The following is a 27413-nucleotide window of genomic DNA, read 5'->3' on the forward strand; positions in this document are numbered from 1 at the left end:
CGGACACCGGAGGAATGCTTTGTGTGTATCAAACGTCGCAACATAACTGGGTGACTATAAAGATGCTCTACAGGTATCTCCGAAGGTGTTCGTTGAGTTAGTATAGATCGAGACTGGGATTTGTCACTCCGTGTGACGGAGAGGTATCTCGGGGCCCACTCGGTAATACAACATCACACACAAGCCTTGCAAGCAATGTAACTTAATGTAAGTTGCGGGATCTTGTATTACGGAACGAGTAAAGAGACTTGCCGGTAAACGAGATTGAAATAGGTATGCGGATACTAACGATCGAATCTCGGGCAAGTAACATACCGAAGGACAAAGGGAATGACATACGGGATTATATGAATCCTTGGCACTGAGGTTCAAACAATAAGATCTCCGTAGAATATGTAGGATCCAATATGGGCATCCAGGTCCCGCTATTGGATATTGACCGAGGAGTCTCTCGGTCATGTCTACATAGTTCTCGAACCCGCAGGGTCTGCACACTTAAGGTTCGACGTTGTTTTATGCGTATTTGAGTTATATGGTTGGTTACCGAATGTTGTTCGGAGTCCCGGATGAGATCACGGACGTCACGAGGGTTTCCGGAATGGTCCGGAAACGAAGATTGATATATAGGATGACCTCATTTGGTTACCGGAAGGTTTTCCTGCATTACCGGAAAGGTTTCGGGCTCATCGGTAGTGTACCGGGAGTGCCGGGAGGGGTGCCGGGGACCATCGGGAGGGGTGTCACGCCCCAAGGGGTCTCATGGGCTATGGGAAGAGATAAACCAGCCCCTAGTGGGCTGGAATAAGTTCCCACTAAGGCCCATAAGGTTTGAGAAGGAAAAAAACACAAGGTGGAAAGAGTTTCCAAGTGGGAAGGTGGAATCCTACTCCAAGTAGGATTGGAGTAGGACTCCTCCACCTCCAATTTCGGCCAAACCTTTAGGTTTTGAGGCTGCCTCCTCCCCTCCCTCCCACCTATATATACGGAGGTTTTAGGGCTGATTTGAGACGACTTTTCCACGGCAGCCCGACCACATACCTCCACGGTTTTTTCCTCTAGATCGCGTTTCTGCGGAGCTCGGGCGGAGCCCTGCTGAGACAAGGTCATCACCAACCTCCGGAGCGCCGTCACGCTGCCGGAGAACTCTTCTACCTCTCCGTCTCTCTTGCTGGATCAAGAAGGCCGAGATCATCGTCGAGATGTACGTGTGCTGAACGCGGAGGTGCCGTCCGTTTGGTACTAGATCGTGGGACTGATCGCGGGATTGTTCGCGGGGCGGATTGAGGGACGTGAGGACGTTCCACTACATCAACCGCGTTCACTAACGCTTCTGCTGTACGATCTACAAGGGTACGTAGATCACTCATCCCCTCTCGTAGATGGACATCACCATGATAGGTCTTCGTGCGCGTAGGAATTTTTTTGTTTCCCATGCGACGTTCCCCATCAGTGGCATCATGAGCTAGGTTCATGCGTAGATGTCTTCTCGAGTAGAACACAAAAGTTTTTGTGGGCGGTGATGTGCGTTTTGCTGCCCTCCTTAGTCTTTTCTTGATTCCGCGGTATTGTTGGATTGAAGCGGCTTGGACCGACATTACTCGTACGCTTACGAGAGACTGGTTTCATCGCTACGAGTAACCCCGTTGCTCAAAGATGACTGGCAAGTGTCGGTTTCTCCAACTTTAGTTGAATCGAATTTGACCGAGGAGGTCCTTGGATGAGGTTAAATAGCAACTCATATATCTCCGTTGTGGTGTTTGCGTAAGTAAGATGCGATCCTACTAGATACCGATGGTCACCACGTAAAACATGCAACAACAAAATTAGAGGACGTCTAACTTGTTTTTGCAGGGTATGCTTGTGATGTGATATGGCCAACGATGTGATGTGATATATTGGATGTATGAGATGATCATATTTTAATAGATAATATCGACTTGCACGTCGATGGTACGGCAACCGGCAGGAGCCATAGGGTTGTCTTTATAACTAACGTTTGTGCTTGCAGATGCGTTTACTATTTTGCTAGGACGTAGCTTTAGTAGTAATAGCATGAGTAGCACGACAACCCCGATGGTGACACGTTGATGGAGATCATGATGATGGAGATCATGGTGTGACGCCGGTGACAAGAAGATCGTGCCGGTGCTTTGGTGATGGAGATCAAGAAGCACGTGATGATGGCCATATCATGTCACTTATAAATTGCATGTGATGTTAATCCTTTTATGCACCTTATTTTGCTTAGAAAGACGGTAGCATTATGAGGTGATCTCTCACTAAAATTTCAAGACGAAATTGTGTTCTCCCCGACTGTGCACCGTTGCTACAGTTCGTCGTTTCGAGACACCACGTGATGATCGGGTGTGATAGACTCAACGTTCACATACAACGGGTGCAAAACAGTTGCGCACGCGGAACACTCGGGTTAAGCTTGACGAGCCTAGCATGTGCAGACATGGCCTCGGAACACATGAGACCGAAAGGTTGAGCATGAATCGTATAGTTGATATGATTAGCATAGAGATGCTTACCACTGAAACTATTCTCGACTCACGTGATGATCGGACTTGAGATAGTGGATTTGGATCATGTACCACTCAAATGACTAGAGAGATGTACTTTTTGAGTGGGAGTTCTTAAGTAATATGATTAATCGAACTAATTGTCATGAACATAGTCTAATGGTCTTTGCGAATTACGATGTAGCTTGCGCTATAGCTCTACTGTTTTATATGTTCCTAGAGAAAATTTAGTTGAAAGTTGATAGTAGCAAACTTTGCAGACCGAGTCTGTAAAACCGAGGATTGTCCTCGTTGCTGCACAGAAGGCTTATGTCCTTAATGTACCACTCGGTGTGCTGCACCTCGAGCATCGTCTGTGGATGCTGTGAACATCCGACATACACGTTTCTGATGACTACACGATAGTTCAGTACAAAAATACTTAATGGCTTAGAAGCAAGGCGCCGAAAACGTTGTAAAACGTCACGGAACATAAGTGATGTTCTAAAGAGATGAAATTGTGATTTCATGCTTGTGCCCTTGTTAAGAGGTACGAGACCTCCGACAAGATTCTTTGTCCACAAAGCACAGGAGAAAAGGCTCAATCGTTGAGCATGTGATCAGATTGTCTGAGTACGACAATCGCTTGAATCAAGTGGGAGTTAATCTTCCAAGATGAGATAGTGATAGTTCTCCAAAGTCACTGCCACCAAGCTGTGAGAGCTTCGTGATGAACTATAACATATCAAGGATACATACAATGATCCTTGAGCGATTCACGATGTTTGACACTGCGAAAGTAGAAATCAAGAAGGAGCATCAATAGTTGATGGTTTGTAAAACCACTAAGTTTCAAGAAAGGCAAGGGCTAGAAGGGATACTTCGTGAAATGGCAAAATAGTTGCTGCACTAATGAAGAGACCCAAGATTAAACCCAAACCCGAGACTAAGTGCTTCTGTAATGAGGGGAACAATCACTGAGGCGGAGCAACTCAAGATACTTGGTAGATAAGAAGGCTGGCAAAAGTCGAAAGAAGTGTATTTGATATACATGATGTTGATGTGTACTTTACTAGTACTCCTAGTAGCACGAGGGTATTGGATACCGGTTCGGTTGCTAAGTGATTAGTGACGCGAAATGAAAGCTACGGCATAAACGAAGACTAGCTAAACGCGAGGTGACGATACGTGTTGGAAGTGTTTCCAAGATTGATATGATCAAACGTCGCACGCTCCCTCTACCATCGGGATTGGTGTTAAACCTAAATAATTGTTATTTGGTGCTTGCGTTAAGCATGAACATGATTGGACCGTGTTTATTGCAATACGATTATTCATTTAAAGAGAATAATGGTTACTCTATTTTCTTGAATAATCACCTTCAATGGTTTATTGAATCTCGATCGTAGTGTTACACGTGTTCATGATATTGGTGCCAAAAGATACGAGTTGATGATGATAGTACCACTTACTTGTGGCACTGCCGCTTGAGTCATGTTAGTATAAATTGCATGAAGAGGCTCCATGCTGATGGATCTTTGTACTCACCTGATTTCGAATCACTAGTGACATGCGAATCATACCACATGAGCAAGGCCTTGTTTTCATTGAGATGAAATAAGATAGTAACTTGTTGGAAGTGATACATTTTGATGTATGCAGTCCAATGGGTGCTGAGGCACGCAGTGGATATCATTATGTTCTTACTTCACTGACGATTTGAGTAGATACAGGAGTATTTACTTAATGAATCACAAGTCTAAAATGTTGAAAAGTTCAATTCCGTTTCAGAGTGAAGTTCGTCGTAACAAGAGGATAAACTGTCTACGATATGATCATGGAAATGAATATATGAGTTACGAGTTTTGGTACACAGTTAAGACAATGTGGAAATTGTTTCGCAGTTCATGCCACCTGGAACATCATAGTGTGATGATGTGTCTGAACGTCATAGCCACGCACTATTTGGTATGGTGCATACTATGATGTCTCTTATTGAATTACCACTATCGTTTATGGGTTATGCATTAGAGACAACCGCACTCACTTTAAATAGGGCACCGCGTATTTCCGTTGAGATGACACGGTATAGACTGAGGTTTAGAGAAATCTAAACTGTCGTTTCTTGAAAGTTTGGGGTTTCGACACTTATGTGAAAAAGTTTCAGTCTGATAAGCTCGAACCCAAAGCGGATAAATGCATCTTCATAGGATATCCAAAACAGTTGGGTACATCTCCTATCTCAGATCCGAAAGCAAAGTGTTTGTTTCTAGAAACGGATCCTTTCTCGAGGAAAGGTTTCTCTCGAAAGAATTGAGTGGGAGGGTAGTAGAACTTCATGAGGTTATTGAACCATCACTTCAACCAGTGTGTAGCAGGGCGCAGGAAGTTGTTCATGTGGCGCCTACACCAATTGAAGTGGAAGCTGATGATGATGATCATTGAGCTTCGAATCAAGTTACTACAAACCTCGTAGGTCGACAAGGTCACGTACTGCTGCAGAGTAGTACGGTAACCCTGTCTTGGAGGTCATGTTGTTGAGCAACAGTGAACCTACGAGTTATGGAGAAAGCGATGGTGGGCCCAGATTCCGACAAATGGCTGGAAGCCATGAAATCCTAGAGAGGATCCATATGTGAAAACAAAGTGTAGACTTTGGTAGAACTACTTGATGGTCATAGGACTATTGAGTAAAAATGGATCTTTAAAAGAAGACAGACGATGATGGTGATAAGTCACTATTAAGAAAAGCTCGACTTGTCGCAAAGATGTTTTCGATAAGATCAAACAGTTGACTATGATGAGACTTTCTCACTCGTAGCGATGCTAAAAGTCTGTTAGAATTATGTTAGTTGTTGATGCATTATGTATGAAATATTGCACGTAGGATGTCAAAACATTGTTTTCTCGACGGTTTCCTTGAGCAAACATTGTATGTGATACAACCAGAAGGTTTTGTCGATCCTAAAGATACTAGCAAGTATGCAAGATCCAGTGATCCTTCAATGGACTGGTGCAAGCATCTCGGAGTTGGAATATACACTTTGATGAGATGATCAAAGATTTTGGGTTTGTACAAGGTTTATGAGAAACTTGTATTTTTAAAGAAGTGAGTGGGAGCACTATAGAATTTCTGATAGGTATATGTGGTTGACATATTGTGGATCAGAAGTAATGTAGAATTTTTGTAAAGCATACAAGGTTGTTTGAAAGAAGTTTTCAAAGGAGTACCTGGATTACGCTACTTGAACGTTGAGCATCAAAGATCTATGGAGATAGATCGAAAGCGCTTAATAGAAGTTTCAACAAGATGCATGCCTTGACAAGTTTTTGAAAGAGTTCAAAATAGACCAGCAAAGAAGGAGTTCTTGGTTGCGTTGTGAGGTGTGAATTTGAGTAAGACTCAAAACCCGACCACGGCAGAATAAAGAGAATAGACGAAGGTATCTCCGAAGGTGTTCGTTGAGTTAGTATAGATCGAGACTGGGATTTGTCACTCCGTGTGACGGAGAGGTATCTCGGGGCCCACTCGGTAATACAACATCACACACAAGCCTTGCAAGCAGTGTAACTTAATGTAAGTTGCGGGATCTTGTATTACGGAACGAGTAAAGAGACTTGCCGGTAAACGAGATTGAAATAGGTATGCGGATACTAACGATCGAATCTCGGGCAAGTAACATACCGAAGGACAAAGGGAATGACATACGGGATTATATGAATCCTTGGCACTGAGGTTCAAACGATAAGATCTTCGTAGAATATGTAGGATCCAATATGGGCATCCAGGTCCCGCTATTGGATATTGACCGAGGAGTCTCTCGGGTCATGTCTACATAGTTCTCGAACCCGCAGGGTCTGCACACTTAAGGTTCGACGTTGTTTTATGCGTATTTGAGTTATATGGTTGGTTACCGAATGTTGTTCGGAGTCCCGGATGAGATCACGGACGTCACGAGGGTTTCCAGAATGGTCCGGAAACGAAGATTGATATATAGGATGACCTCATTTGGTTACCGGAAGGTTTTCCTGCATTACCAGAAAGGTTTCGGGCTCATCGGTAGTGTACCGGGAGTGGCGGGAGGGGTGCCGGGGACCATCGGGAGGGGTGTCACGCCCCAAGGGGTCTCATGGGCTATGGGAAGAGATAAACCAGCCCCTAGTGGGCTGGAATAAGTTCCCACTAAGGCTCATAAGGTTTGAGAAGGAAAAAACACAAGGTGGAAAGAGTTTCCAAGTGGGAAGGTGGAATCCTACTCCAACTAGGATTGGAGTAGGACTCCTCCACCTCCAATTTCGGCCAAACCTTTAGGTTTTAAGGCTGACTCCTCCCCTCCCTCCCACCTATATATACGGAGGTTTTAGGGCTGATTTGAGACGACTTTTCCAAGGCAGCCCGACCACATACCTCCACGGTTTTTTCCTCTAGATCGCGTTTCTGCGGAGCTCGGGCGGAGCCCTGCTGAGACAAGGTCATCACCAACCTCCGGAGCGCCATCACGCTGCCGGAGAACTCTTCTACCTCTCCGTCTCTCTTGCTGGATCAAGAAGGCCGAGATCATCGTCGAGTTGTACGTGTGCTGAACGCGGAGGTGCCGTCCGTTCGGTACTAGATCGTGGGACTGATCGCGGGATTGTTCACGGGGCGGATCGAGGGACGTGAGGACGTTCCACTACATCAACCGCGTTCACTAACGCTTCTGCTGTATGATCTACAAGGGTACGTAGATCACTCATCCCCTCTCGTAGATGGACATCACCATGATAGGTCTTCGTGCGCGTAGGAAAATTTTTGTTTCCCATGCGACGTTCCCCATCACGATCACGCCGAGTCCTCCTAGCCTCTTTGGCTGACACACGCGATCCCAGGACACAACACATTTGCCTCCATGGATGCCCTCCGTCCCGGCCCATAAGAAGGCCCGGCAGCCTTTGTCCACCTTCTCCAAGGCCCATTTGGGCGCCTTAGCGATCATCAGGTGGTGCGTAGCCCTAGCTCTCATGACCTGGTTAACTAGAACCAGGCGTCCCGACCTAGTCACCAAACCCCTGTGCCAACCCGGCATAATGTGGAGTGACGCGTCCACAATCGGCTGCCATTTCGAGCGACGTAACTGCCAAATGCTTAACTGCAGCCCTAAGTACATGCAAGGGAAATGTTCCATCTTACAAGGTAGCGCACACTTGACAAGCTCCGCATCCGAGTCCTCGGACCTAATCATAATAGCCGAGGATTTTTTGTAGTTGACCTTCAGTCCCAATGCCATGCCAAAGATGTGGAACACATCTATCACCAATTGCAGATCCGGCCGAGTAGGTTTGATGAAAAACACCACATCATCCGCATATAGGGATAGACGTTGCATCGGACTACAACCGTTCATGGCACTAATTGTTGAGTTCTCATGTGACTTAATAACGATCGCAATGAGCACATCCATCGTGAGCATGAAGAGCATGGGGGATATGGGTTCCCCTTGCTGGAGACCTTTCGCATGCATGAATTTGTTACCGACACATCCATTCACCACCACTCTCGAGCTAGCCATCGTCAGCAAGGTAGCAATGCATGAGATCCATCTCTTTGAGAAGCCCTTGCCCCTTAGCACCTCGAAGAGAAAGGGCCAGGATAGTGAATCGAAGGCTTTAGAGATGTCCAATTTGAGCAGAAGCCCTTTCGCCTTCCTCCGACGCAGGCCACACGCGAGCTGTCTAACCAGAAGGAAATTGTCGTGTAGGTTTCTTCCTTTAATGAAAGCCGACTGGTTGGCGTGCACCAGCTCCCCCATGCGAGGCCTGAGGCGCGTTTCTAGGAGCTTCGATGCTAACTTAGGTAAACTGTGAATCAAGCTGACCGGTCAGAAATCTGCCACCGAGCAAGCCTCTGGGACTTCGGAATCAGGGTGATCAATGCCTGGTATAGTCTGCCAAACCCTCGTCCATCGCCAATGAGTAGTTTTTGCAACGCGGCAATAAGATCAACTTCGATGATCTCCCAAGCCTTCTGAAAGAATAGACCAATAAATCCGTCTGGCCCGGGAGCACGATCATGAGTCAACTCCTTGATAACCTTCCAAATCTCCTCTTCGTGAAATATGCAGTCTTGATCCGAAAGGTCAGCCCGCACAACATCTAGCTCGTCTAGGTTTAAAGTGAACTCACGAGCCACATCCTTCCCTAGTGGGTCTTGATATGCCTTGTAGAAGGCATCCTCTTTCCCCCTCTGATCAGTGATGATTTGACCGTCCACGGCGATCGCTGGGATGTGGTTCTTCATCCTCCTCCTGTTAGCCACAAGATGAAATAACTTCGTGTTTGCATCCCCCTCATGCAACCAGGATATGCGTGATCTCTGCCTAGCAATAGTTCTCTCCAGGGATGCCAATCCCAACACCAGCTGCTTAAGCGTTCTCCAGAGCCATCTCTCACCCACAGTGAGCAGCCGGGTCTCCTGGGCGCAATCGATCCGAAGGATGAGTAATTTCGCGATTGCGATCTGAAGTTTGATGTTCCCGATTTACTTTTGGCCCCCAAAGGCTCCCTGTCCTTAGCGGTAATCTGGCCCGAACCTGCTACGTCCAAAACCCTGTCACCCACGTCCTTTGTAGCCCTCGTGGGCATGAGATCCAAGAGTGGTGCCCATCCATCCGAATCAGGTACCAGACATGCATCAGTCGCGTTAGTGGCCACCACTTGGCAGATAGAGGGCCCTCCCTCGGGGTCTGTTGCCAACTCCAACATCCGTTGCCGCCCAGGCTCAATCGTTGCGACCACATTGGTCCCATCAGAAGGAACAAACGGGCCATCCTCCCTGGCATCCACTTGCGGCTTGCCAGCGGTCATGGAATCCGCTGCAATAACAGGAGATGGAGGGTCAAGCATCACTTTATCCATGCCCAGACTCGGTAGGCCCCGCGAGAGCACCTTTTCAGTCGACACCGTCCGCAAGTCCAGTACCAACACATGCCCATGGTCAAAAGATGGAGACCTGGGCAGCGGGCCCGCTTGGGCCAAATGCCCCACCTCTGCAGGACCCTGACGCTCGACGCTCGGATCCTCTATGTCCCGATGAGCATTTCCCATGATCTCTGTGGCCCGTCGAAGCGCAGGCTCCGTTGGTGCAAGCCGGGTGGCGACGGTCACCGCGGCCTAGCAAGCCGGTGACGTCGTCTTCTCCCACGGGATGGCAACTGCCCTGCTGCACTCCACCTCCTCCGTGGCATTCGCCATCGGCAGGATTATCTAGTTCGAGGGGCCGATGCACCCAAGAAACGCGTGACGGTAGGAACCACCCTGAGCTCCACTCGGATGCATGCCTCCACGATGATCGCGAACCCTCTACCGGAGAACCCACCGGAGTCCTCCGGCAAACCACTCTGGCCGCTCCCATCAGAGTTAGCCGGACATAGCCATCTCTCTGGTCCCTCATGCTCCCTGATCCTACCAACATGGATCAGCGTTGTGTATTCAAGCAATTGGCGAGACGTAGGCATGCTCGCTGCAGGATCGACCTCCGCCGATTCCGGCACCTAGAGACGCTTGACCACAAGCACCTCATCTGGATCGATGCACCATGCATGAAGCTTGAATAGAGAGAGATCCTCTTGATTGGCCGTCTCCGGTGCTAAACTCTCAATGAGGCAAGAAGATCCAAGCAGCTTTGTAGCCGTCTCCCTAGTCCAGGCATGAGACGGAACTCCTTCAATCATCAGATCCACCTGTGTGCGCATCATTTTGGACACAGCTTGCGTTTGCCGCAGCCACGGCCTGACGAACAACTTGAAGTGGCCATGTTCGATCGACCCAGCTGCCAGCGCGATGTTGCGTAGATCAGCCGTAGTGAAAACCACCAGAAAGTCCTCTCAATGAAACTTGTGAACCGAGAAGCGGTGGCAAGGAATCTCAAGCACAACAGAGATCGCCTCGGCCGCCTCACGACACGACACAGCTGGTCGAGCACCTCCAACATATGCCACCACCGCCAGCCTCAGACGCTGCTCTAGGTCGTCCATCTCCGCAGATCGCCGGAGGACGCAGATGGATCCGGTGGCCGCAGTCGGTGCCTGCGCGAACCCCATAGGTGCGGTGTCAGTCAGGGTTGGCAAGGGCCTCTCCGACAGAGTAGCTTGCCTAGCCGCTGGCAACAACCTGTGCGCAAGTCCGGCAGGCATCGATGGCTGTGAAGTTCGTGCCACCTTAGCCATCGCATCATGCCTTAGTTCTTCTTCATATCTCGGACTCCGCGGGCGCTTGCACTCCGAGGATATGTGCCCCTCCATACCTCACCGGATGCACAAAGACTTGAACTTGCAGTCCTCTCTCCTGTGCCCTTCCCGGAAGCACTTGAAGCACAACCCAGAAAGGTCTGGGGGAATCTCCCTTCTCTACTGAGACGAAGAAGCCGAGCGCGGTTTCTGCTTGTCCGCCATGGCTTGTTTCCGCAGAAGCTTCCTTTTCCGCCAAGGGCCTTGCGCGAAGGCCCCGGCCTCCTCCAGGACTTCGATGCCCCCGACGCCTGGAGTGGCGCCACCTGAAAAGACCTCGATGACGCCTAGAGGGGGGTGAATAGGCTATTTAAAAACTTCTTCGGATTTGGCTTGAAACTAATGCGGAAATAAACTAAGAGGGTACTTGTCAAGCACAAATCCTAAATGCACTAGGCACTGCAACGTGTATCAACAACACGATCTACCAATATGGACACAATATAGTTACTAACAAGCACAAGTAAGTTACACAAACTTACTTGAGCTATATCACACGACAAGTAGGTGAACAACACAAGATACTAGATCACACTATATCACACGATATATCAAGGGCTGCAAGTATGAACGTGTGGATATAGAGGGTATGCTTGAATGATTAATCTTGTACAAGAAATAGACAACACAATATAATGAGCACAAACAATATGCAATATATGTATGCTCAAGTAACACAAGTAAACCACAAGTAAGGAGTTAGGGTTAAGGATAACCAAGGTCACTGAGACGAAGATGTATATCGATGTTCACTTCCTTGGAGGGAAGCTAGTCACCGTTAGAGAGGTGGATGTTACCACGAAGGCACACCAACGCCACGAAGGCTCACCCTATTCTCCCTTTGAGATAACACCACGAAGGCGTTTCTCAACCACTAGTGGTAAGCCTTTGAGGTGGCTTCCAAACCCTCACAAACTTTTCCGGGGGGTAATCACACGGATTGATTCCTCTCCGAAGAACTCCTACCGCCTAGGAGTCTCCAACCTCCAAGAGTAACAAGATCACGGGGAATGCTCAAAACTTGCTCAAATCTCAAATAGCTTGGGTTGAGAGGAGGAGAGGGAGACGATCTATCTTTTGATTGGAACAACTCTCAAAGGGGCTCACAAATGCTCTTGGGATCTAAGATTTGGTGTGAGCAAATGTGTGTGAGGTAGAAGTGTGTTCTTATGAGGATAAGGTTGTGTTGGGCTTCCCTCTCACGAAGTGGGAAGGGGGTATTTATAGTGGGGAGAGAAAAACAGCCGTTGGGGACACTTTAAGTCACACAGGGTCCGGACTTCCGACAGTTTCCGGAAGTCCGGGTGTCCGCGAGGGGTCGGACGTCCGACAGGGGTCGGTCGTCCGAGGCCTGTAGATATCACTGAAAATATTGTGAATTGAACAGCGACCGGACGTCCGGAGAAGACCGGAAATCCGAGTTTATTCGACTCAACTTCTTCTGGTGGGAGGTTCCGGATTTCCGAAAGGGGACGGACGTCCGGGCCTCGGACGTCCGGAGGGAGCCGGAAATCCGAGTTATAGAGCTTATGTTCTTCTAGTGCAGGGCTCCGGATTTCCGAAGCTGGTCGGACGTCCGGCGCTCGGATGTCCGGAGGGAGCCGAAAATCCGAGTTATAGAACTCAAGTTTCTCTGGTGCATAGTTCCGGATTTCCGAAGCTGGTCGGACGTCCGGGCCTCGGACGTCCGGAGGAGTCCGGAAGTCCGGGCCTCGGACGTCCGGAGGAGTCCGGATGTCCGGGCCTCGGACGTCCGGAGGAGTCCGGATGTCCGGGCCTCGGACGTCCGGAGGAGGCCGGATGTCCGAGGCACTGGTCCTGTTTTCTGATAATAGCAGAGCAGTGGAGATGTGGTAAGAGGAGAACAGTGGATATCAAGTTTGAGAAAGTTCATCACAAAACCTGTGATCCCCTCTTAATAGTGTGGGATCCCTAAAGACTCAAGAATTATAAAAGGGGTACCGATGATCCATACTTGAGTGTATACTTTTATTCGCTGATCATCACTCCGCACCACTAACGTCAAAGGAACTGATACCTTTGAGTTAGCCCTTTCACTTGAGCTTGATATTGTTGTTCCTTCTTGGCTCAAGTTGAAAGCAAGACATGATGAAGTCTTCAAGCAGCTCTCCCATACACAATGTGGAAAGCCTAGCTTATGTATTCATCTTCATTTGTCCACCATGTGAACATCCACAAGAATCAAGCACGTAGTGCTCAGGAATGCTTATCTTGATCTTGACCTTGTTAGCACATGAGCTTGTCCTTATCAACACATGATCATTAACAATAGTTTCAATGACAGCATGCTTGATTCTTGATCTTGTCATTGTTAGCACATGAGCTTGTCCTTATCAACACATGATCATTAACAATAGTTTCAATGATATATTCGTGCTGATCCACTTGAACTTGCACACCACAATCTTGATGACGATCACCACTTGACGTCATCCTTCATGGGTTGTGTGAGATCTTCCTTTTGACGCAAGCCCATGGAAGCACACCTAATCCTCACATAGGACTCTCACAAAGACCATGGGTTAGTACACAAACATGTAATGGACAATGCTTACCATACCATGGGATCACTTGATCCCTCTCGGTACATCTTATACGCTTTGTGTGTTGATCATCTTGATTTACTCTTTGTCTGAGATCTTGATCTACCTAGTGTCTCTATGACCATTCTTTGGATAATACCTTGAATACCATCTTGGTCATCATATAAACTCCTTAAACCCAACAGATGAACCTCAAGAAGTGCCTATGGACAAATCCTATAAATATAACTTAAGGCAACCATTAGTCCATAGGAATTGTCATCAATTACCAAAACCACATATGGAGATATATGCTCTAACACCACCTCGCCACCTCCAGCGGCCCTAGACGAGGAGCTCGCAGATCCATCAGAGCTAGAGAGGCCTAGCCCCGAGACCACCGGCTGCTGTCGTGAGGAGACCGACTTCGGGCTAGCCGAACCAGATACCATGGTAGCGACGATGAGAGCGTGGGCGCCGGGACCGAGTGGTCACATGCGCGGGAGGGGTGACCGTCGGGGCCGGAGTGGCCGCCAGCGGGGAGCGCAAAGGGAACACGAGGAAGGGAGGAAGAGGCTCTGCGGGATTGATGAAAAGAATCAGTCCATTTCACCACCATGACCATGCACTTTTGTCTATGCGAAGAAGAGAGACTAAAAAATGATAGGAGTGAGCTCTTATACAAGAGCCTAGCTATATGGTTACTTCTGGCAAATGCATTAAATATGAAGAAAGAGACAGAAAAAAATTAAAAAAATAATACTCTCATAACCAACCTTATAGCTAAGGTTATTATGTACTCCCTCTCTAAACTAATATTAGAGTATTTAGATTACTAAAGTAATATTCTAAATGCTCTTATATTAGTTTATGGAGGGAGTAAATGATTATAAATGATGACTATACATGACGTGATAATATCATACAGTACGTATTAACTATGCTCCTACGAGAGTGAAAGATTAGGTAGTAGAGATTGGAGATCCCCTTTCTCCGGAACTCGCGGTCAATATGCCACTCCGTGCCCGAGCCGAGCACGAAGTCCACCTGCTCGACCCATACCGCCTCGAGACTTGAGTGCCCCGAACCGACCCAACCCGTCCCGTACGCCTTCTTTGGCTCTTCATAACTCTGATTCCCCAAGCCGGCGCCTCCTCCTCTCTATCCCGCCGCCGCAGCTCCTCCACCGGACAGCCGCCCCCAACTCCGGCGAGCGAGACACTGCCGCCCTCCCGACGCGTCTACTGGCGCTACCTCGCTATTGAGCCAACGTGCTCAGTCCTCACCCCGGCCACCTCCCTCTCCGGCTCCAACGACGCCTCCCCACGATGAGTTCCGACGGGAGGCTTGACCTCGACGCGACCACAAGCACCCTCGGGCCGGAAGATGACACGGCGCAGGGTCTGATACTGCCCATCAAGGATAAGGTCATGTATCGGCCTCCACCGGGGAAATCTGCACTAGGTATGATATACTTGGGCCGTATATCTTCTAACCGTTAAATTCGAGTAGTAGTTTAACTCGGCGCTACTTGCGATTTGTAGACTTACTGAGCTGATCCCACTTCGTATTTAGCACTTGTAGCCATGCCAGGAGTTTAGAGATTTAAAGTGAGCTAATCACTAGTCTGTCTTGCAGGTTTGGACCTGCTCGCACACAAGAAAAGAGAAAAGGATGGTACCAATTCATTTAAGCGGCCTCCTGAGAAGGTAGTGACGGCTGCTTCTTCTATGGATGAAGATGAGAGGCCAGGATCTACAGATAATGATGCAAGCAGCCTGTCCGGTGGTGACCGTGGCAGCGTGGCTCGTCGTTATCGAGGAACCAATTCCAGTGAGAAAACATCGTCGAAAGGTGCCTCTTCTTCTCTTGATCCGTTGACCATATTTCCAGCTTTGGTGTAAAATATCTACTAAGATACTAGTATATGCTCCTACTGTGTTATATGGCTGTATGCTGACTATTCATTTTCAGTGACGTGTCTTAGTCAAACTAAAGCTTTATACTCTGTTTCAGAATCTACAGTCACTGATGAGAATGAAAGGGGTCTTACACCCAGACATCGAGATGAATCCCATCGGCAACAAGTCAGTAATAACAACATTCTCTCTTGGTTTAGGACTTACTCTGTCTAGAATTTTCATCACTTTGTATTCACCTTACTAACATAGTCAGCAATTCAACATTTATTTGCTTCTTGCTTACAGACCCACGCCTCTAGGTACGAACCCAATGATGACAGAGGATCCCGTGACAAACATGGTGAACGGGAGACATCTGCATCCATTGGTTATAGTAGCAGTGGAAAGCGAGGATACCGTGATGACAGGGAATCAAATAGTAGGCGTAATGAACGGAGCAGATCTACATCTATTGACTACACAAACAAAAGAAGTCGGGATGATTATAGCTCGAGAAGCTCAAGAACACCTGGTATTTTGTTGGTATAGTATTCTTTGCCATGTTTTGGTTCTCGACTGGCTTAACATGCAAGCTGACAGGAGTGTGGTTGCAATTACAGCAAGATCTGATTGGGACAGTGGCCGATGGGAATGGGAAGACACACCTCGCCGCGAGTACCGTGATGATCGTCCTGGCTCCCAAAGATATCATCCAACACGATCTCCTATGCTGGCTGCTGCATCTCCTGATGCACGATTGGTTTCTCCTTGGCTAGGCGGGCATACACCCCGTTACGCAGGTAAAGACAGTTCAGCTCTATCTTCTGTGATATTTAACTTTGTTTCTGTGAAAGTAAATATGTTACTCCCTCTGTTGAAAAATATAAGATGTTTTGGATATTTCAATATGGACTACATACTCACTGAAATGAGTAAACGAACACACTAAAACATGTCTATATACATTCGATTCAGAAAATAAGTTAAAACACCTTACATTTGTGAATGGAGGGAGTACTTCATATCTCGGTGACCTGACTATAACTTATACCCATATTATCTTTGTTCTTTTATAAATGTCCAGTATCCCCTTGGGATCATGTTTCTCCCTCGCCTGCTCCTGTGAGGGCTTCAGGTTCATCAAAAGGGTCTTCGTATTCAAGTTCCAGTGGAAGATCTCATCAGCTCACCTTTTCAAATGTAAGTCATGATTCTTCTCGGATCACTTTATAATTTCTTCTAAACTCTGATTTTGTTTCTTCGATCCATGGTCATTGTACCTATAACCATTACCCTCTTATTTCAGGATGCTGAAGCTGATAGAAGCCTCTCAGCTGCTGATAGGAATTATGAGATTACCGAGGAAATGATGCAAGAGATGGATTATAATGCTGACCGTGCTTGGTACTTATCCTTTTAGAAATCGGTTACATCCTAGTGTTTATAAATGAATAGCAACTCAACATTCTTATATCGCCAGAAAATCAAGTTTAGCTAGTCATTCTTCTAACCTTCACAAATTCTTCAGGTATGATTGTGAAGAACACAACACCGTGTTTGATGGTGATAATTATGCTGCAGATGATAGTTCCTACAAAAAGAAGGAAGCACAATTGCCTAAAAAATTGGTAATTTTTTTAAATGTTTAATAATCACACTTTGAAGTACTTCATTCTAACATTCACCAGCTCTATTTATAGGAGTAGGAGCAGCACATATTATTGCAACCACATAGTAGAGAACTATGTCAGTGTATATGGTAAATGACTGCATGTAGGGTCTAGTACTTTATCTTCTAGCAGGAATTTGTTCTAGTAAAGTGTCATGTATTGTGGCTTCAGTTTTCCTGTAATTAACCACCTGATATCCTCTACATGTCAAAATGCATTGTAAGAAGTCAAGTAGAGAGATATCACGTTAGATATATGCTTTTATTTGCCCTGGTCATCTGTTTGTAATATTTTCCTCTGTTAAGTTCCGGATTCTGGTGGGCTGGACATAATTAAGTTAATCTTATATTATAAGATTCATGTAACACCTTTTGTGACGGTCAAACATGTATGGATTAGTGTACATAAAAAATTAGGATGCTAATTCAGGAGTATCACATTCACATATTTCAACTACATTTCAGCGAATATGATAGTTTACATTTACTTGTCGATTTAACATTCTGTTTTTTAAACTATTTTTATTGGTTGCAGACTCGTAAAGATGGTAGTCTGATGACCCTTTCTCAGAGCAAGAAATTATCACAGATGACTGCTGATAATGCTCAGTGGGAGGACAGACAATTGTTGAGGTCTGGAGCTGTTAGAGGAACGGAGGTGCAGACAGAATTTGATGATGAGGATGAGCGTAAAGTAATACTTCTTGTTCATGGTATGTTCTTTCCCTGTCAGAAATTCTTTTTGATGATATTCTGCTTGCTGTGTTAGTTGCGTCTAAAACAAGTAGCACACCAACCTTTTGTGAAACCATCCCCCCATTTCTCATGAATTAGAGTTTCAAGGATTATTCCTTCGTGTGAAGTGATGAGAAACATCAAATATGTTTGTAATATAAACTAACCAGCACAATGCTGATAGCTATTTGTCTGCTTTCCCATCTCCATTCGTTGGTTTATGTGCTGGCTAAGGGGTCCAATCTCGATTCGCTGGTATATGTGCTGGCTAAGTACTCCCATCTCCATTTGCTGGTATATGCGCTGACTGACATGAGTGTTCAGTGTGAACCTGTGATCTTTTCTGATCATTCACTCTCAAAAGCTTCTATATGACAGCAAGCATCAAACTGCTCACATCTTTCCATCCTTTATATGTCAATTTGAAACATATATTTATGATTCTTCTATGTTTCTTTGTTTTACATAATACTCCCTCCGTCCGGATTTACTTGTCATAGGAATTGATGTATCTAGATGTATTTTAGTTCTAAATACATCCCCATTTATATCCATTTTTGTGACAAGTAATTCCAGCTGGAGGGAGTACATAGTAGCTAGGTTTGAAGTGAATAGGGCTTGGCCCTGGCAAGCCCTTGATGTTTTTTTCTTGATAACAATTTTTTCTGCTTGTTTACAGCACATCCATGTACTTGAACTTAAAACCTGTCGATGGCTTAATTTTTGGCAGATACGAAACCTCCGTTCCTGGATGGGCGAGTTGTATACACAAAGCAAGCAGAGCCTGTAATGCCACTGAAGGATCCAACATCTGACATGGCTATCATTGCACGAAAGGGTTCTGTTTTGGTTAGGGAAATTCGCGAAAAGCAGAGCCAGAACAAGTCGCGGCAACGCTTCTGGGAGCTTGCTGGATCTAATCTTGGAAATATATTGGGTGTTGAGAAAACGACTGAACAGGTAAACTGTTGCCACATTTTCTTTGCATGTCAAGTGTTGTGACTTGTCCATATGTTCTACTCACTTCCGCAAAATCAGGTCGATGCAGATACTGCTGTTGTTGGTGATCAAGGGGAGATTGATTTCAAGGAGGAAGCGAAGTTTTCGCAACACTTGAAGGAAAAAGCAGAAGCTGTCAGTGATTTTGCAAAATCTAAATCTCTTTCTCAGCAAAGACAATATCTTCCTATATATACTGTCCGAGATGACCTGCTACAGGTTTGTACGTGGTTTTGTAGACTTATTATCAGTGTTTTATTTATTTAATGATTTTGTCGTACTTTCCTCTACTACAAGACGCATCTCGAAGCTGTATGATTATTTCTATATACCGTGAATTGTGAATTACGCAACATCCAAAATGGTTTCAAATATGGTTGAGTGAAGACCATTGGATCACCCAGGAGAAGGACAGTAGGACACATATACAAATCCCTACTGCTTCATTCAGATTATTTCTATATACCGTGAATTGTGAATTACGCAACATCCAAAATGGTTTCAAATATGGTTGAGTGAAGACCATTGGATCACCCAGGAGAAGGACAGTAGGACACATATACAAATCCCTACTGCTTCATTCAGATTGGAATAGTTTGGAATCTACTCCCTCTGTTCCTAAATATATGTCTTTTTAGAGATTTCACTAGGGGACTACATACGGAGCAAAATGTGTGAATCTACACTCTAAAGTATGTCTATATACATCCGTATGTAGTCTTCTAGTGAAACCTCTAAAAAGACTTATATTTAGGAACGGAGGGAGTAGTTTCCTTTCAAAATACCTTCTATATTTAATTATTTATGCACCATTCTTTACCTGGACTTCTTTCCATATCTTCCTGTATTTAGTTTCTTACAAATGATTATTACGGTAATAATCGGTGTTATGCTGCTGCTATGGAGCAGGTTGTGCGTGAAAATCAAGTAGTTGTGGTCGTTGGTGAAACTGGTTCTGGGAAGACCACTCAACTTACTCAGTATCTGCATGAGGATGGATATACCACAACTGGCGTTGTTGGCTGTACTCAACCGAGACGTGTGGCTGCCATGAGTGTCGCCAAGCGGGTCAGTGAAGAAATGGAAACTGAACTGGGTGATAAAGTTGGATATGCTATCCGATTTGAGGATGTCACTTGTGCTAACACTATAATAAAGGTACAATTCTGCTTGTGCTTTAGTTCACATCAACATGTGTTGCGTATATTTGTAGTGTTCGAAAAACCTGATTATAGAAAGGTTTAGTCCATAGGCTGGTAACCTCGTTGTTGTGTTAGCCTTATGATTTCTGATTAGATATAATTGGCCATTCCCAGAACTCTTTAGATTAACATTCTTAAGTTCAACAATTATTTTTTACTGACTTTCAGTTGTTTAGCATGTAATTCCTAACACATATTATACTTTCCCTTCTGTTTGTTTTGCAGTATATGACAGATGGAGTGCTTCTTCGTGAAACCTTGAAAGATGCCGACCTTGATAAATATCGGTATGCTGTTAACTTGCCGTTGTTTTAGAATATTCCTGTACCTCAGTCTTAGAATATTGCTTGCTGTAGTAATGCTTTCCCCCCTTTTATGTAGTGTTATCGTCATGGATGAAGCACACGAAAGATCCCTCAATACTGATGTTTTGTTTGGCATACTGAAGAAGGTTGTTGCACGTCGGCGGGATTTTAAGCTAATTGTCACATCTGCAACCCTAAATGCAGACAAATTCTCAAAGTTCTTTGGAGGGTAAGAGAACTTGTTATATCTTTTTCTCTATTGCAAAGATTTGAATCCGCTGCCTGCAAACCCTAAAATTAATTTCTTTGTCTGCAGTGTGCCTGTATTTAACATTCCAGGCAGGACGTTTCCAGTTAATATCTTGTTTAGCAAAACACCATGTGAAGATTATGTGGAAGCGGCAGTGAAGCAGGCCATGACAATTCACATAACGAGTGGCCCTGGCGACATCCTCATCTTCATGACCGGACAGGAAGAAATTGAGGCTACTTGCTATGCTCTTGCTGAGCGCATGGAGCAGCTAATATCATCATCCACGAAGAATGTACCCCAGCTCTCCATTTTGCCGATCTACTCGCAGTTGCCTGCTGACTTGCAGGCCAAGATCTTTCAAAAGGCAGAAGAGGGCACTCGCAAATGCATTGTTGCTACCAATATTGCTGAGACGTCACTCACAGTGGATGGTATCTTCTATGTCATTGATACCGGGTATGGAAAGATGAAGGTATACAATCCACGGATGGGCATGGATGCTCTTCAGGTTTTTCCGTGTAGTCGAGCAGCTGCAGACCAGCGTGCAGGACGTGCTGGAAGAACCGGTCCTGGCACATGCTACAGGCTCTTCACAGAATCAGCTTACCAGAATGAGATGCTCCCTAACCCGGTGCCAGAGATTCAAAGGACTAACCTGGGAAACGTGGTTCTCTTGCTGAAATCTCTCAAAGTTGAAAACTTGCTTGATTTTGACTTCATGGACCCACCCCCCCAGGAGAATATCCTCAACTCCATGTACCAGCTATGGGTGTTGGGCGCCTTGAACAATGTTGGTGGACTTACAGAAATAGGTTGGAAGATGGTAGAGTTCCCACTGGACCCGACTCTAGCAAAGATGCTTCTCATGGGGGAGAAGCTAGACTGCCTTGATGAAGTATTGACCATTGTATCCATGCTCTCAGTACCCTCAGTTTTCTTCCGCCCAAAAGATCGAGCAGAGGAGAGCGATGCCGCAAGGGAAAAATTCTTTGTCCCAGAGTCTGACCACCTAACACTCCTGAATGTATACCTGCAATGGAAGTCAAATCAATATCGAGGAGACTGGTGCAATGACCATTTCCTCCATGTTAAGGGTCTCCGTAAAGCTCGGGAAGTGAGGTCTCAACTGCTAGACATACTGAAAGCCCTGAAGATCCCACTGACATCATGCCATATGGAATGGGACGTGGTGAGGAAGGCTATCTGCTCGGCATACTTCCATAACTCGGCAAGGTTGAAGGGCATAGGAGAGTATGTCAACTGCCGGAATGGGATGCCGTGCCACCTGCACCCCAGCAGTGCTCTCTATGGTCTCGGGTACACCCCTGACTATGTGGTGTACCATGAGCTTGTCCTGACAACCAAGGAGTATATGCAGTGTGTGAGCGCAGTGGATCCGCAATGGCTGGCAGAGCTGGGTCCTATGTTCTTCTCTGTGAAAGACACGGACACCTCCCTGCTGGACCACAAGAAGAGGCAGAAGGAGGAGAAGACGGCCATGGAAGAGGAGATGGAGAAGCTGAGGCAGGAACAGGCGGAGGCAGCCCTCATGGAGAAGGAGAGGGAGCGACGGAAGAGAGCCAAGCAGCAGCAGCAGATCTCTATGCCGGGTCTGAAGAAAGGCTCGACATATCTGAGGCCCAAGAAGATGGGTTTGTAGATAACAAAGCTCGAACAAGCTTTTGCAGTGTATTGTGTTTTTTGTAGGCCGAGGGAAACCTGTACAATAGCTATATGTTGGTGATCCAGTCACGCCTGAAGGAATGTAGTAGTTCAAGCCTGCACTCTGCAGCATGTACAACACACATGAATGTAACATTTACAGAACTTGAGAGACGAAACGGCACTGTCAACCACTTTGTCACGATGGCAAAGCATTCTTCTTGGTACCTGTTTGTATGTACACTTGTTAAATTTTAATTCTTGGTTCTTGACTGACTTGTAGCTCAAATTTAGATTGAGTGACATGAAGTCCACCATCTTATTAGCCGGTTCTGAAGTGAACAATTCCCTAGCAAAAAACACACGCAAAAAGAAACCGTGTGGCTGCTGGGATTCGAGCCCAGGTCTCCACGGCCACAACGTGGAATTCTCACCACTAAACTACAGCCACATTATTGTACGAAATAGCCTGAAAGCTTTTATAAATATTGATGGACCTCAGACTGGCCCCCCTCGCTCGATGAGCTTTTCTTCTGGTGGGCCCCGCCTGCTCCATTCTCCACTTTCCCGTCTCCGCCTCCGCCCAAGCCCCAGCCCCCAGGGAAAGGGAAGGGAAAGGAGGTGCCCTAACACCGTCCAACAGTCTAACAGCCTCCGGAGGCGGAGGCTAGCGGTGTGTCACCTACCGCCCCTCGCCGGCGAGCAGGTACTCTGCGATTCCTCGTCATTCTCAACATCCCTATCGGGCTGGGCTGGAGGGAGCCCTCGTTCTTAGATCCATCGATGCCACTTGCACTTCTCCGTAATCTCATTCTCGTGTGTCCGTGGTAAGACGGCTTTGTGAATCGTGACTGGAACGCTATGCAGAAAAGCAGGCAGTATAGGTTTAATGCATTGTGCAGTTGTTCCATGCATGCGTGTTCCTCGGTGGCAACTGATTGCGCCGCCTGACTCAGCATTTGCCAAATTGCGGGTTTGCCTTGTGCTTTGTTCGAATCATTCAGTGCGTGGTGCTGATAACAAGAGCACCGTCTGGGTTTGGTCGGTTCCGTTGACTTGACTGATTCTTCTTGAGTCTTCTCATGGTAGACGCATGGACTGTTCTGCATTCTGTTGGTGCATTGCACAAGACCTCATTTAGATGGTTAAGTGCTTTTCCGCATACCACTGATGGAATACTTGGATCAGGTAACAAGCGGATGCGAAAAATTTCACGCAGGATATTATGGATATTTTCACGGCACTTATTTATTGTAAGGCTTTTCTAGGAAAAAGTATACTCCCTCTGGTCATGTTTTACTTGTCACACAAATTGATAAAAATGGATGTACCTAAAACTAAAATACATCTACATACATCCATTCCTATAACAAATATTTTCGGACGGAGGAGGTATTTGACAATACAGAATCAGTCTGCTTATTGTTTGCCATGTTGTGCCCATTTGCTGGATCTGCCGTGAGAACATTTGAAAATTCATTGCTATCGCCTCATTAAAAACTGGGTCTACCTAGGGGGCGGGTGATAACGTATACACACCAGCAAAGGTTCCATTTTCCGTTTCTCCTTTAGTCCATGTGCTTAAACTTTTATATAGCTTGAAATAGATTGTAATTGGGTCACTTATCAGGTTTCATCGGGATCAAGCCCCACACCCCAAGCTACCACCCTGAAGAACAATAACCCCCTTGGAGCCTTACTTTTAGAGATGCCGTGACTCTCGTCTCACGACCCTTTTCCTTGCACTGGTCAAGCACAGGTCCTGGTAACTGTGCTTTACACAACGATTTATCATCAGAGACTATAGAGCTAACTTGCTTGGAGAAATGAAATAATATTTATGAATATTTATACTTGGTATGATTTGGGTGCCAAATCTTGTAGAACACCTGGAACATTTACTAAAAAAGGTTGAAAGTTATTTTGAGTGTCCTAAATAATTGTCCTCTTATTTTGTTTTGCTAGACAGCCAGAGCAATATTGTTAGAAGAGTCTGTTTGTGGACCTTAAAAGCTGCAACATACTGGTGGCATCCAAAGATGTGCCATGCTCATCTCCTCAGCTGATTACTGAAGGGGAAAACATTATTATTACTCAGACTGACCTCACTAATATTTCTGCCACTGTAAAAAAATTCTACACCTGTCACTGTTTAGATTTTAGAACAAATAGTGGCTACGGATGGAACTTTTGTGCATGTGTATGTGTATGTAATTCACTTTACTTTTATCCATGAATCATCCTACCAGTGGGAGTGATGGGTAGTTGGCAAATTATAGGGCAAGAAAAAAGTTCAAAACATACTTTAACTTCCCGTAGATGTTCTCAATCTGAAATTCTGAATTATTGTGTGCCTGACTATATTTATGTTGCACAAGCATCCCTTAACTGCTCAAAATATTCCATTAGAAATGGTGTATTTGAATCTATGATTGCCGGGCATCACTGTTAACAATTATAAGAAATGGTGTGTTTTCTCTTCATTATTCTGGTGCATGCACTGTAGTGTATTGATTCCATCCTTTTTAGTTGTTTTTGCACATCATTTCTGTCAGCTGGATCTGCACAAATACCAACATTCCTGTTCGGTCTACCTTTTGCTTAACAATAGTGGACGTGGACCATTTACCTTCATTTTCTTACCATGTTTCCAGGATAAGATGAACCCCACAGCTCATGATCAGACAACACAGCAACAAAAACAAAATGGCCGAAGAGCAGTTGGTAGCTCGCAGACCTGGACAGTACGCGGCTCTTTCCTCCTTCATTTCACTCGGTCATCGTGAGCAAAACTATGTACTGACAAGCTCTATTTTCTACAGCGGTATGGTGTTCTGCTACCAAGCCAGCAGACACGGAAGCTAAAAGAATGGGTTCTAACTGATGAACAACAACAAGTAGTCAATGCTAGTGGTCTTGGACATCTTGCTCTTACGACAGGATTTACCATTGACCGTTCCTTGCTTACAGCCTTCTGTGAGAGATGGAACAATGAAACAAATACTGCACATTTCATGGGATTTGAAATGGCACCGTCTCTCCGTGATGTATCATATATTCTAGGAATTCCAGTGACTGGTCATGTGGTGACGGCAGAACCCATCGGTGATGAAGCTGTGAATCGCATGTGCTTGCATTACTTAGGACAGAGCCCTGGAAGCGGAGAGCAACTATGTGGGTTGATCAGATTAACCTGGTTGTACAGGAAATTCCATCAACTGCCAGAAAACCCCACCATCAATGACATTGCATTCAGCACCCGAGCGTACCTTCTATATTTGGTTGGCTCCACCTTATTTCCCGACACAATGAGGGGATTTGTATCCCCAAGATATCTACCACTTTTGGGGGATTTCAGGAGGATACATGAGTATGCTTGGGGGGCTGCAGCCCTTGCTCATTTGTACAGAGGATTGTCTGTCGCGGTAACACCAAATGCTACTACCCAGTTTCTCGGCAGTGCAACTTTGCTCATGGTATTGTCTCTTGTGTATTTCTATTGTTATATCTCTAGCTTTGTACCATCTTGGTAACTGATTAGAGATTTGCCTTGTTATCTCTAGCTTTGTGCCATCTTGTTCACTAATTAGAGATTTCCCTTGTTTCCACAAGGCTTGGATTTATGAGTATATTCCTTTGACTCAACCCCAACAAAAGAATCAGAACACGTTGCTGCCCCGGGCATGTCGATGGAACTTTGGAGGAACAACACGTGGGCAGAGAAAGAAAGTTGTGGAATGGAGAAAGGATTTCGAGCAGCTTCAGTTGTCCGATGCAAGTGCAAATTACCTACTCCCTCCGTCACGGTTTAGAAGACACAGTTAAACTTGCGTGCGTTTTCAAAATAGACAAGGTTTAAGACGCGAAAGCAATTACTCTTATTAATTAGTACTAGTACTAGTCATGCATGCGCCCTCCCAATTTGCTGCTCACGCATTAGTACTAGTATTTTCTCAGATGATTAGGCGCATTAGCATCTACACCTGCTACATCTAACAACCAATCGATGACTACCTTGGTCCCAGAGATTTTCAGGCGTGCCTTCTAAACCGTGACGGAGGGAGTATTTTGTAAATTTATTCCTACAAATGAACCGCTGTTGAATTAATTTTATCTTAATCATTTCTTCAGGTCAACTGGAATCCTTACAAGGACATAAATCCAGCGATTGTTCCAGGATATTGCATCGCAGCAGATAACATTTGCTACTCTCGGACATGGCTAATCAGCTTTAACATAAAAGAGGTGTATGTACCTGACCGGTTCAATAGGCAGTTTGGGAGGGAGCAAGGTCGCCTCCATCAGGTGCCAATGTGGGCAAGAAGAACTTGGAGTAAGGGGAAAGATTGGAGGGTTGAGTATGCTCGTGAGATTGAGGACTTCCATCAGTTGGTTGGCTGTCGTTTTATCCCTTCTATGGAAGCTAATATAAACTCCCTCCCGAATGAGTCTGTAGCTGGACAGAGTACTGCCAGGTGCAGCCGGAATGCATCTCAAAACTTCTCTATGATGGTAAGCCCTCAATAGGAATCTATTTCTTCGCACATTTTTAGTACGAGGGTGATCCTTGATGTGATCATTGGTTGTGGGCTATAGGTTGAAGATTTAAAGAATGATCTCCCGGTAATTGATCGTTATCTGGAGGGACAGGTACTCCCCGTAGAGGTTGCAAGCTTCCTAGAGAGGGTGAGTACGATGATCAAAACTTACTCCCCATCACAGAGCAACGCAAGGAAAGATGAAGCAGCCCAGAGCAAGAATGTCAGAGCAAAGAACCCAAGAAAGAGGGCGAGAAAACCTTTGATCTCTGAAGATCCTTCAAGCCCTCAGGATTCTGGGGTGGACCGGTATGCAGGTGCGCTGGTGCCTTATCAGGCTAGCAAGTGTGACAGGGTGGTGGATGGCACCGTGCCTCTGCTAAACAGAGGGGAAGTGCTGAAGGAAAATGAGGTGATGGATCCCTGGCAAATGTCGCATTTGACAGCAGAGTCGTCTTCGTCTGGAGATTCGGGCTTTCCGGAATCAAGGAGGTGGAGGCGGAGGCGTGAGGAATCCGGAACCCCGAGGAGCAATGCGGGTGTCCGAAGGAGTGGAAGGATGTGCGGGCAGCTCAAAATGTTGAAGCACAGGGACGGGGTTGGGGCCGAGGAGACCAACGAGATCTTGCTGTGATAGGTTGCCCGTTTGGTCTTGGACATTGTTGTACAAAGAAGTGGACCTGTTGTGGCGCTGCCCGTGGTGTGAAAACCTAGCCCATTCGCGGTCTGGACAGCTCATCTGTGTGTGAGCCCAGATGGGCAAGGGTAGATGCCGCAACCTTTGTGGTGTATGCACCGGATGTGCTATATATCCTCTCCAGTTAATCTGCGTCACTTG

General features: G+C 45.9%; 2 protein-coding genes and 1 non-coding gene across 8 annotated transcripts; 2 read left to right on the forward strand and 1 right to left on the reverse strand.

Moving 5' to 3' along the window:
• Positions 1-14365: 14365 nt before the first annotated feature.
• On the forward strand, positions 14366-22264 carry LOC123425944 (pre-mRNA-splicing factor ATP-dependent RNA helicase DEAH7). The gene is made up of 15 exons (XM_045109710.1): positions 14366-14775; positions 14950-15165; positions 15328-15398; positions 15519-15744; positions 15833-16012; positions 16297-16412; positions 16519-16616; positions 16741-16840; positions 17417-17594; positions 18347-18576; positions 18655-18834; positions 19525-19773; positions 20043-20104; positions 20199-20351; positions 20439-22264. Exons 1-15 carry the CDS (start codon positions 14640-14642, stop codon positions 22033-22035), a joined length of 3792 nt encoding a protein of 1263 aa, XP_044965645.1. The 5' UTR covers positions 14366-14639; the 3' UTR covers positions 22036-22264.
• Positions 22265-22416: 152 nt separating this feature from the next.
• Positions 22417-22488, reverse strand: TRNAH-GUG. The gene has a single exon. It is a non-coding gene; the product is annotated as a tRNA-His (tRNA).
• Positions 22489-22542: 54 nt separating this feature from the next.
• On the forward strand, positions 22543-27400 carry LOC123425945 (protein MAIN-LIKE 1-like). Of its 6 annotated transcripts, none has more exons than XM_045109715.1 (7): positions 22656-22743; positions 23668-23802; positions 24692-24781; positions 24860-25513; positions 25650-25811; positions 26169-26549; positions 26634-27400. In XM_045109715.1, exons 3-7 carry the CDS (start codon positions 24698-24700, stop codon positions 27207-27209), a joined length of 1857 nt encoding a protein of 618 aa, XP_044965650.1. In that variant the 5' UTR covers positions 22656-22743; positions 23668-23802; positions 24692-24697; the 3' UTR covers positions 27210-27400. The 6 variants fall into 6 exon arrangements, with proteins under 6 accessions (XP_044965646.1, XP_044965647.1, XP_044965650.1 ...); XM_045109714.1 differs by having other exon boundaries at positions 23668-23796; XM_045109711.1 differs by lacking the exon at positions 23668-23802 and having other exon boundaries at positions 22543-22743.
• The last annotated feature ends 13 nt before the right edge of the window (positions 27401-27413 follow it).

This window comes from Hordeum vulgare, chromosome 2H, assembly GCF_904849725.1.
Source record: "Hordeum vulgare subsp. vulgare chromosome 2H, MorexV3_pseudomolecules_assembly, whole genome shotgun sequence".
NCBI classification, from domain to species: domain Eukaryota; kingdom Viridiplantae; phylum Streptophyta; class Magnoliopsida; order Poales; family Poaceae; genus Hordeum; species Hordeum vulgare.

Excerpts from the sequence above, each read along its gene's own strand:
- LOC123425944 (XM_045109710.1), top strand. The coding sequence starts at position 14,640 with ATGAGTTCCGACGGGAGGCTTGACCTCGACGCGACCACAAGCACCCTC. Across the intron at positions 15,399-15,518 it reads ATGAATCCCATCGGCAACAA|ACCCACGCCTCTAGGTACGA; the intron begins GTCAGTAATAAC and ends TCTTGCTTACAG. Across the intron at positions 16,617-16,740 it reads TATAATGCTGACCGTGCTTG|GTATGATTGTGAAGAACACA; the intron begins GTACTTATCCTT and ends CAAATTCTTCAG.
- LOC123425945 (XM_045109711.1), top strand. The coding sequence starts at position 22,558 with ATGAGCTTTTCTTCTGGTGGGCCCCGCCTGCTCCATTCTCCACTTTCC. Across the intron at positions 25,514-25,649 it reads GCAGTGCAACTTTGCTCATG|GCTTGGATTTATGAGTATAT; the intron begins GTATTGTCTCTT and ends TGTTTCCACAAG. Across the intron at positions 25,812-26,168 it reads AGCAGCTTCAGTTGTCCGAT|GTCAACTGGAATCCTTACAA; the intron begins GCAAGTGCAAAT and ends TCATTTCTTCAG.